The 11,284-nt window shown below is 39.2% G+C and overlaps 1 protein-coding gene across 1 annotated transcript; it reads right to left on the minus strand.

Annotated features, from left to right (window-relative positions):
• Positions 1-223: 223 nt before the first annotated feature.
• On the minus strand, positions 224-6,301 carry LOC118491451. The gene is made up of 3 exons (XM_035989248.1): positions 5,155-6,301; positions 920-973; positions 224-406 (listed from the first exon to the last, which is right to left on the minus strand). Exons 1-3 carry the CDS (start codon positions 6,299-6,301, stop codon positions 390-392), a joined length of 1,218 nt encoding a protein of 405 aa, XP_035845141.1. The 3' UTR covers positions 224-389.
• Between the last annotated feature and the right edge of the window lie 4,983 nt (positions 6,302-11,284).

Here is an 11,284-nt window from a genome sequence, read left to right on the forward strand (position 1 = left end):
CTATGATAACCCTACATAATGTTCATAACCTTAAACGGATGGTTCATTGTAAGGACCGCTTTTCAAAAATAATAGAATAACTACATAAGCAAGATTTTTAGGAGAATTGAAAATACCACTTTGACGCTTAAGGGAATTTTTACAAAAATTGGGCATGACCCGTTTGTAGAACGGACATACTCCCTGTTTTTACATAACATACAACATTTACCTACGACCCAATTTACATAAAAACCATTCCAACAAAAGTAACAAGTTTTTAAATCTAAAACACTTCAACAAAGTCTAACAAAGTGGCAAAACAAAGACCCAAAAGTATGCATATGAGTTGCGGAAGCGTTTGGTATTTTAAGGCTTGAACATGTGCTCGTCCCATAACTCCAAATCGCCTATAGAGGTGCTTTACCTACATTAACATTCACAGATTTAATAAGTTAGTTGTCTCATAGAAAATCATAACCTTTCGATTTAGCTTTAACCACATAGAACATTCTTACTCTTAAGCATACAACAACCCAATAGTTGGGTTAAGCATAACCACTCTCGTAGAGAGTTTGACATACGCATTCGACCCACAAAATTGGGTTTAGCATAAACACTCTCGTAGAGAGCTAAGCATACACATTCAACCCACGAGATTGGGTTTAACATAACCACTCTCGTAGAGAGCTAAGCATACACATTCGACCCATGAGATTGGGTTTAGCATAACCACTCTCGTAGAGAGCTAAGCATTCACATTCAACCCATGAGATTGGGTTTGCATAACTCAACACTACTTTCATTAGCATACCCAAATCCACGAAGGATTTGTCGCTTGCTTACTACATCGTCAATCTCGTTATATAAAAATAGCTTTATCAACGAAAGTTTATATAAATAGGAAACGTAATAAAGACTCGTATGACACGAAGCATACCTCGATCTTGTGCTCCTTCCGCTTGCTTAGTGCTTGTACCTTCTTCTTTCACGCCTACATTAGAACATTCGTTCACTTATTTAGTTTGTGGCATCATTATACTATTTCCACATAAATTCTTCTTTTAGGCATTTCATCGAACACTTGGTAAGCATCATACATAAGGCACAAGGTACAAGTTTACTAAGCATGTCCCTACTAGCTCATCACAACACATAAATCATCTTCCTCTAAATTCATATAATTTCCATTCCAAAATCAGTTTATCTAGCATTTGAGCATCACAACAATTTCACATATCAAATAACACATGATCCTAATTCTCATGAATTTCCTATTAGTAACATAATCTTTACAAAGTGGGTTTTTCACTATACTTTTTCTAGAACATAATTTCAAGCATGATTCCTATTCTAAAAAGCAATCTTAACTCAGATTCCTTACATTGGTTACAAGGAATCAAGATTTGGTCTAACCCCTCATTCTAAAAATCATAAATTCAGAAAATCATGCTTACCACTTACAAAATTGAGGTTAGTTATCCAGATTTATGGACTCATGCATTAGATTATCTTGAGAATTTGGATCCAATTGCCTGTTTTTGCTTGAGCTAGGGTTTCCCCCTTCTCTCTGCTTGTTCGATCGTTCCCCCACCAACACCAGTGTGTTGGTTTTTGTTATATTATTATTGTTATTAAGATTTTGTCACAATCACACTTTTAGTCCCTAGGGTTATAAGTGTGGATAGTTATCACACAAATTTTCTTTCTTAGTTAACAATTACCAAAATCTTTTGACTTGGTTAATTATTACAATTTATACACCTTTAATAAAACAAGTAAATGAATAACATATTTTGGGGTGTTACAAGTCTACCCTCCTTAAAAGAGGTTTCGTCCCCGAAACCTGATCACATAACAATTTAAGTATTGACATACCGAAAAGATAAGGGTAGTGCTTCCTCATTTCGTCCTCAGTTTCCCATGTAAGATCTGAACCTTTTCGGTGTCGCCATTGGACCAACACTTGTTTAACAGCTTTATTGCGGAGATTCTTCACCTTGAAGTCCTTAATGGTTACGGGTTTTTCGACATAATTTAACCCTTCATCCAACTCGATATCATCGAGTGGTACTAGTGCTGTCTCATCCGCAAGACACTTTCTTAATTGCGACACGTGGAAGGTATTGTGAATCCCGTTTAGAGCAGGCGGTAATTCCAATCGATACGCAACCCTTCCAACCCGAGCCAAAATTTTAAACGGCCCAATGTAACGAGGACCTAGCTTTCCCCGTTTGCGAAAACGGATTATACCCTTCCATGGGGACACCTTTAGCAAGACAAAATCACCAATTTGGAACTCGATAGGACGCCTTCTCTTGTCTGCATAAGCTTTTTGCCGATCTTGAGCTGCTTTCAACCTTGTTCTAACCATTTCGATCTTTTCATTTGTTACTGCTATTAAATCACTTGGTGCAAGCTCCCTTTGTCCCACTTCGCCCCAACATACGGGAGTCCTACATTTTCTCCCGTATAATAGTTCGTAAGGTGCCATTTGAATACTACTATGGTAACTGTTGTTATAAGAAAACTCGACCAGGGGCAATTGGTCGTCCCAACTTCCTCCAAAATCTAAGGCACACGCCCTTAACATATCAACGAGCGTTTGAATGGTTCTTTCTGACTGGCCGTCAGTTTGAGGGTGGTAGGCGGTACTTATGTGCAGCTTCGTACCCACACTCTCGTGAAACTTCCGCCAGTAACGAGAAGTAAATCTAGTGTCCCGATCCGAGACAATCGACACGGGCACTCCATGACGGGATATGATCTCGTTCATATAAATTTCTGCCATTTTCTCGGAAGAGTAAGCTTCTTTGATGGGTAAAAAGTGAGCGCTTTTTGTAAGTCGGTCTACGATTACCCATATTGTATCATGCCCTTTCTTTGTTTTAGGAAGTTTGGTTATCAAATCCATCGTTAGTTCCTCCCACTTCCATACCGGTATCTCCAAAGGTTGTAATTTCCCATACGGCTTTTGATGTTCTACTTTCACTTGGGAGCATGTTAAGCATTTCGCGACGTATTTAACTATGTCACGCTTCATTCCCGGCCACCAATAATTGGCTTTCAAATCCCGATACATCTTTGTAGCCCCGGGATGGACCGAATATCGAGACTTATGTGCCTCGTCGAGCAAGGCAGCTTTGACTTCGCAGAATCGCGGAATCCAAATTCGGCCGAACCGCGTCTTAAGCCCGGTCGAATTTTCTTCTAGATTATTGATCACACCTTTTAGTCGTTCCCTCTTCAGGTCTTCCGCTCCGAGCGACTTTATCTGGGATTCGCGTATTGCCTCGAGTAATCGTGGCGTAACTACCATCTTCATGGATTTCACTTTTATGGGAGGTGGATACTCTTTACGGCTTAAAGCATCGGCTACTACATTTGCCCTCCCCGGGTGGTAGAGGATATCACAATCATAATCTTTGATAAGTTCCAACCACCTCCGCTGCCTCATATTTAGGTCTCTTTGTTCAAAGAAATATTTAAGGCTTTTGTGGTCCGAGTAAATGGTGCATTTTGCCCCATATAGATAATGCCTCCAAATTTTTAATGCAAACACTACCGCCGCTAATTCTAAGTCGTGTGTGGGGTAGTTCATCTCATGAGGCTTCAATTGTCGCGAAGCATAAGCGATAACTCTCCCTCTTTGCATTAGAACACAACCCAATCCCTGGTGTGAAGCGTCTGAATAGACCACCAGGTCTTCGGTTCCGTCTGGTAACATTAGGATTGGGGGACTTGATAGTTTTTCTTTCAACATTCGAAAAGCCTCCTCCTGTTCTTTTTCCCATACAAACTTCTCTTTCTTTCTGGTCAGCTTTGTTAAGGGCAGGGCTATCTTGGAAAAATCTTGTATGAACCTCCGATAGTATCCAGCAAGACCCAGAAAACTTCTTATCTCTGTTGGGTTTTTCGGAGGAACCCATTTCATTACAGCATCGATCTTTGAAGGATCAACCATAACACCCTCTGCATTTATCACGTGCCCCAGAAACTGTACCTCCCTAAGCCAAAAGGCACACTTTGAAAATTTTGCGTAGAGCTTCTCCTTACGGAGAGTTTCAAGTACTTCACGCAAATGTACCGCATGTTCGTCCTTACTTCGTGAATAAACCAAAATGTCATCTATGAATACAATTACCGATCTATCCAACATGGGTCGGCATACACGGTTCATAAGGTCCATAAATGCCGCCGGCGCATTTGTTAACCCGAAGGACATAACTAAAAATTCATAATGTCCGTAACGGGTTCTAAATGCGGTCTTTTGAACGTCTTCTCCTCGTACTCTAACCTGATGGTACCCAGATCGCAGATCTATCTTGGAGAACCAACTCGCCCCTTGTAACTGATCGAAAAGGTCGTCAATTCTAGGTAAAGGGTAGCGGTTCTTTATGGTTAGCTTATTCAACTCCCTATAGTCGATGCACATGCGCATCGACCCGTCTTTCTTCTTAACAAATAAGACGGGCGCTCCCCAAGGAGACACACTCGGGCGTATAAAGCCTTTGTCTAAGAGGTCTTGTATTTGTGTCATTAATTCCCGCATTTCCGTGGGAGCTAATCTATAGGGAGCCTTCGCGACTGGTTTCGCATCTGGATTCAATTCGATTTTGAACTCCACTTCTCGCTCGGGAGGGAGTCCCGGCAATTCCTCCGGGAATACATCCGGAAATTCGTTCACAACGTCAACATCTTCAAGATTTGGGAAGCTTTGTTGAGTATTTAATACGTAAGCTAAGTATGCTCTACTCCCATTGAGCACGTACTTAGCGGCTTGAACGAGAGTACATAGCTTCGCTTCTATCTTTCTTTCGCCTTGTACATTTAATCGTCTTCCACTTGGGGCCCGGAGATGTATGGTTTTGGTTTCACAATTTATCTCCGCGCGGTTTTGAGACATCCAATCCATACCCACTATTACTTTGAATTCCCCCAAGATCATGGGGATAACATCAATAGCAAACTCCTCATCCTCAATGGTCAATTTACAATTTTTACATATTTCGTGCAACAAGAAACTTTTGCTATCTGCTATCTCTACTTCTAAGGGCATCGACATTCGTTCAATCTTAAAGGATGGACGTTGAACAAGTTCACTAGAGATAAACGACATGGTAGCTCCGGTGTCAAACAAAACGTAAACCGGTATAGAATTTATTAGAAAAATACCTGAAACCACATTTGGTTGGGACTTGGCTTCTTCAGACGTGATCTGATACATTCTCCCCTTTGTCCTGGAACCCTCTTGCTTCTTATCTTCTTTCTTTGACCCTTGTTGAAGCTTTGGACATTCCGACTTGATATGCCCTTTTTCGAAACAGTTGAAACAAGTCTTTGGGTTATCCGGGCATTGATAGGACGAATGCCCCTCCTTACCACATTTAAAGCACCCCTTCTTACCTAGCAAACACTCTCCGGTATGGAGCTTCCCACATGTCTTGCACGGTGTAATCCCACCCTTCGACTTACCCTTTCTTCCTTGATCCTGAAACTTCCCCTTTTTGGATGGACTAAAACTTGCACCCTTTTCACTCGGCCTCTTTTCACCTCGCTCCTCTTGCCTTTTAATTTCAATCTCTCTATCCCGTGCTAAATCAATGAGCTCTTCAAGAGTTTCGCATTTTGAGGGAGTGATGAACTCTCTAACTTCTGCTTTTAACACACCATAGAAGCGACTTATCTTCATTCTCTCGGTTGTTACCAATTCTCCACAGAACTTCATCTTATCCATAAAATTGTTTGCTATTTCATTCACTGATTCGTTTTTCTGCCGGAGGCGTAAGAAATCCTCCTGAATCTTGTCGATCGCCGACTGAGGACAATGATATCTCATGAAGGGCCCCTTGAACTCTTGCCAAGTCATAGCTTGCAGTCTGTCTTCGCCTACCTCCTTGCTGTGAGCATCCCACCAATCCTTCGCTTGATGGGTTAGTAAACCGGTAGCGAACATCACTTGATCCTCCTTATCACACCGGCTTCGTATAAAGACCGCCTCTATATTCGAGATCCATCTTTGACATTCAATAGGATCTATCTTACCGTCATACGTCGTCGGATGACAAGCCATAAAATCCTTGTAAGTGCACCTTCGTTCCTTACCTCTACTCTTGGATCCTTCGATTAATTCTTTCAACTCTTCGAACCTACTCGTCATCATAGCATCCACAACCCCCAGAACTCGGCTTTCTACTTCTTGAGCTAACCGAGGTAGATTGGCTTGCATAACCCCTTCCGCTACTTCCGTGACTCTGTTTTCGAATGCTTCTTGTCTAACCGCATCATTGTTATCATCATTGATATTTCTTGCATCAGCCATCTACACAATATCATGCTTCTCATTTAATACAAATTACAAACTTTCCGCATATCATTTCTCATTAATCATCATTCACTTAGTTCATTTCATGTCATTCGCTTCATTTCTTTTGATTCTTATGAATCCACTCTCGTTGTAATCGCTAATTGAGTTTACACACACTTGCTAAACCTTGTATGGACATTATGTAGCCATAAAGTAAGCTTTCGGGCAACCCGGTAACACAAGGCACGAGAAACAAACAAGTTCAGCGTTTTGGCACTACGTAAGCCGTCGGCGACGGCTATGTTCCCGTCGGCGACGGGCTCATAATAAGGCCGTCGGGTAACTGTTCCCCGTCGGCAGTTGTTTAGGGCGTCGGGCAAGAGGTTGCCGTCGGCGACGGGGGTTAACCCGTCGGCGACGGGCTTCCGTTTTGCAAAAACGCTGCAGCTTTATTTTTTGTGTTTTAGCCCACTTCCAGGTCCGTACCAGCTGCCCGGGTTCCGGAATTACTTGTTTTGATGCCCATAATTGTTACTTCACATTTTTAACTTAACCTTACATCTTAAACTCATAACATATACTAGCATTTATCGAAATCATACTTTATTACCTCATTGGCGATCCGGGAGCGAGCACACTTTCGAACGAGCCACTGGTTTGAGTTCAAGCATCGCGTTACAAGCTCGAATCCCTCAAACCTTGGCTCTGATACCAACTTGTAAGGACCGCTTTTCAAAAATAATAGAATAACTACATAAGCAAGATTTTTAGGAGAATTGAAAATACCACTTTGACGCTTAAGGGAATTTTTACAAAAATTGGGCATGACCCGTTTGTAGAACGGACATACTCCCTGTTTTTACATAACATACAACATTTACCTACGACCCAATTTACATAAAAACCATTCCAACAAAAGTAACAAGTTTTTAAATCTAAAACACTTCAACAAAGTCTAACAAAGTGGCAAAACAAAGACCCAAAAGTATGCATATGAGTTGCGGAAGCGTTTGGTATTTTAAGGCTTGAACATGTGCTCGTCCCATAACTCCAAATCGCCTATAGAGGTGCTTTACCTACATTAACATTCACAGATTTAATAAGTTAGTTGTCTCATAGAAAATCATAACCTTTCGATTTAGCTTTAACCACATAGAACATTCTTACTCTTAAGCATACAACAACCCAATAGTTGGGTTAAGCATAACCACTCTCGTAGAGAGTTTGACATACGCATTCGACCCACAAAATTGGGTTTAGCATAAACACTCTCGTAGAGAGCTAAGCATACACATTCAACCCACGAGATTGGGTTTAACATAACCACTCTCGTAGAGAGCTAAGCATACACATTCGACCCATGAGATTGGGTTTAGCATAACCACTCTCGTAGAGAGCTAAGCATTCACATTCAACCCATGAGATTGGGTTTGCATAACTCAACACTACTTTCATTAGCATACCCAAATCCACGAAGGATTTGTCGCTTGCTTACTACATCGTCAATCTCGTTATATAAAAATAGCTTTATCAACGAAAGTTTATATAAATAGGAAACGTAATAAAGACTCGTATGACACGAAGCATACCTCGATCTTGTGCTCCTTCCGCTTGCTTAGTGCTTGTACCTTCTTCTTTCACGCCTACATTAGAACATTCGTTCACTTATTTAGTTTGTGGCATCATTATACTATTTCCACATAAATTCTTCTTTTAGGCATTTCATCGAACACTTGGTAAGCATCATACATAAGGCACAAGGTACAAGTTTACTAAGCATGTCCCTACTAGCTCATCACAACACATAAATCATCTTCCTCTAAATTCATATAATTTCCATTCCAAAATCAGTTTATCTAGCATTTGAGCATCACAACAATTTCACATATCAAATAACACATGATCCTAATTCTCATGAATTTCCTATTAGTAACATAATCTTTACAAAGTGGGTTTTTCACTATACTTTTTCTAGAACATAATTTCAAGCATGATTCCTATTCTAAAAAGCAATCTTAACTCAGATTCCTTACATTGGTTACAAGGAATCAAGATTTGGTCTAACCCCTCATTCTAAAAATCATAAATTCAGAAAATCATGCTTACCACTTACAAAATTGAGGTTAGTTATCCAGATTTATGGACTCATGCATTAGATTATCTTGAGAATTTGGATCCAATTGCCTGTTTTTGCTTGAGCTAGGGTTTCCCCCTTCTCTCTGCTTGTTCGATCGTTCCCCCACCAACACCAGTGTGTTGGTTTTTGTTATATTATTATTGTTATTAAGATTTTGTCACAATCACACTTTTAGTCCCTAGGGTTATAAGTGTGGATAGTTATCACACAAATTTTCTTTCTTAGTTAACAATTACCAAAATCTTTTGACTTGGTTAATTATTACAATTTATACACCTTTAATAAAACAAGTAAATGAATAACATATTTTGGGGTGTTACATTCATGGATCATACGACGCGGAAATTGCACAAAAGTGAGGAATTACAAACTATAGGGGCCAAAAGTGTCAACATGTTGAATTTATACCTCTGAGTGAACTTTTGGCAGACCCGAAGCTTTTTAAAGCTAAAATATACTCACTAGAATATGTGGTAAAAATTTCGTGAAGTTTCGTCAACGTATGAGAAAGTTATGGCCAAAACCGTACTTGAAGGACTAAAAGCGTCAACGTCGAATTTCATGGCTTTTCGGTTAAGCGCAAGGTTATCCGAGGACATTACCATGTTGGTAAATGTCCCAAGGTTCTTAAAACCAAGTTTGGGGGTTTACGAGTCAAAATAAGCATCAAAACATCGCGTACGAAGGTCAGGGGCCAATTCTGCCAACAATTGAAAGTGCTGATCTGACCAAGGTCCCTTGCGGACCGTATAGCAGGGACCATACGGTCCGTATGGTCTGCCCAGTATCACAGTTTCGCGAACTAGTCTGATTTGGCCCGAATTTTGAGTTGGGAACAGCTCATATCACCTCCAAATGCTCCAATAATAGTCCATGCATGCCTATAACAACAGTAACCTCCCTTCAACCTCTGAATTTCCTCCATAAATCAGATTATTTCATTCATTTCTTGAGCACTTGTTGCAACAAAGAACTCCCAAACCTTCAAGAACTCTCAAGGCACTTCTGGAGCAATTCTGAACGACAAGGCTGACTCTAAGTGTTAACTAAGCTTCAATAGGACCTTTGTAAGCTTCTATATCAGTCTCTAATTCGTTCTTACTTTGATTATTAGTAAAAGTCAAAACCGTTGTTCTTGTAGTTTGACTTTTCGATTAAACGAGTTTTACTCTGTCATTTCTCAAATTGAAACCACTAATATGTTGGTATTTATGTGGGAAACAAACCCTCAAAAGGGTATTCTCTGATTCCCACTTTATGCATGCTAATTGTCGAGTCAAAGTTGTTTCTAAAAAGTCAACAGAAGTTGTTTTTGCAAAAATAAGCTTAAATGGTAATGTAGATGACATGCAATCCGTTTGATCATCAAAAATAGCTTCATAATGAATATAAGAATATGTTTTACCATGATCAACTCGACAATCTTTAGTATAAACCCGGATTGGAACCGAAAGTCTTATAAAACGACTTTTTCGTTGACTCTCGATTCGGATCCGTGCATGCATGTTTGAGATCTGTATTGGAGTGTATTTTAGACCACTTTTATTTTGGTTAAACTTTCTGGAATTTTTATATCTCGAGTCTATACTTAGCCGATTCATTTGCATGTTTCCAATTTATGCTTAAAGTTGACTATTTTGCCCTTTTTGATATAAAACGTGATTTTTGGAAAAGTGAAAGAGTAGAAATCTTTATTTCTAATATATAAACTTGCAACGAAAATTCTAGATCAGTTAGTGGTCCAGATTTTGAGTTATGGCCGATATCGTAAAACTATATCTTAAAGTTACATAAACGGCGCATTTAGCGTATAACCGATTTCAGGCCACGTTTTGGTATAAAACTTTTTACCCACTGATGTTATATAATATTTGGGGATTTTTGATGATTTTTATTTAATTTTTGGCTGATCGGATCATACGTCGCTAGGTCGATTCGGCTAATGTCGGTTTTGACCGTTTAAGCCATAAAATGAGTTTTATACATCCTTTTGACCCGAAACCTTTTTCTACTGATTTTATATGTTAAATAAATTATTTTGAGCATTCTGGAAATATAAAAATCTCAGCTTTCTTTTAAAAACCCGGAAACGGCTCTAAATCGCATTTTTAGCGTTTTTAACGCATAATAAGCGTTATACTCATTTTAAACATATAAGACTTATACCTACTGATGTGTTTAGTGTATTTTTATAAAATAACAGTAAGTATAAATATTTGAACTCAGATTTCCAGTTTTGGCATTGTTGGCCCTTGTGAAATTACTAAAATACCCCTACGGTGCATAGTTTGATTTTAAATAATGAGTTTCGTATACGGGTCATACCATACTGTTATAATATATCAAATGAAGTATATTTACTGTATAAATCAGACCTGTAACTCAGATTTCCAATTTAACTCTTTTATAATCTTTTTAAATGACCAAAATGCCCTTCTAAGGCATAAATTGAGTTTAAAATCATTCGGGGCATAATAGAACATAACTTACTGATATTATATCATATTTAAAGCATATTATCTCAGGGAACTTGCATTTGACTCTTTTGGTTACCCGTAACGCCCTTTTTGCGTTCGGTTCGGTTTACGTAACTAGTTTGCGTAAATTGACCGAAACGGGTCAAACGTTATCATTTTTATCTCAAAATCCAGAATGTATTTAGTATACCCATATTATACAAGTATTCAAACTTGTCGGGTCTAAATCACATTCTATCCGGTCCTTCGCTTAATCGTGCGCTTGTACCGTATCGTCCTTAAAACTAACCGGTCAAGCTTAGGCTTAAATAAAAGACCCGTTAGGAATCTAATAGGTTATTATAAACCTTTGTTCCAGATTAGGAGGCCCAGTAAAAGCTACCT

This window comes from Helianthus annuus, chromosome 4, assembly GCF_002127325.2.
Source record: "Helianthus annuus cultivar XRQ/B chromosome 4, HanXRQr2.0-SUNRISE, whole genome shotgun sequence".
NCBI classification, from domain to species: domain Eukaryota; kingdom Viridiplantae; phylum Streptophyta; class Magnoliopsida; order Asterales; family Asteraceae; genus Helianthus; species Helianthus annuus.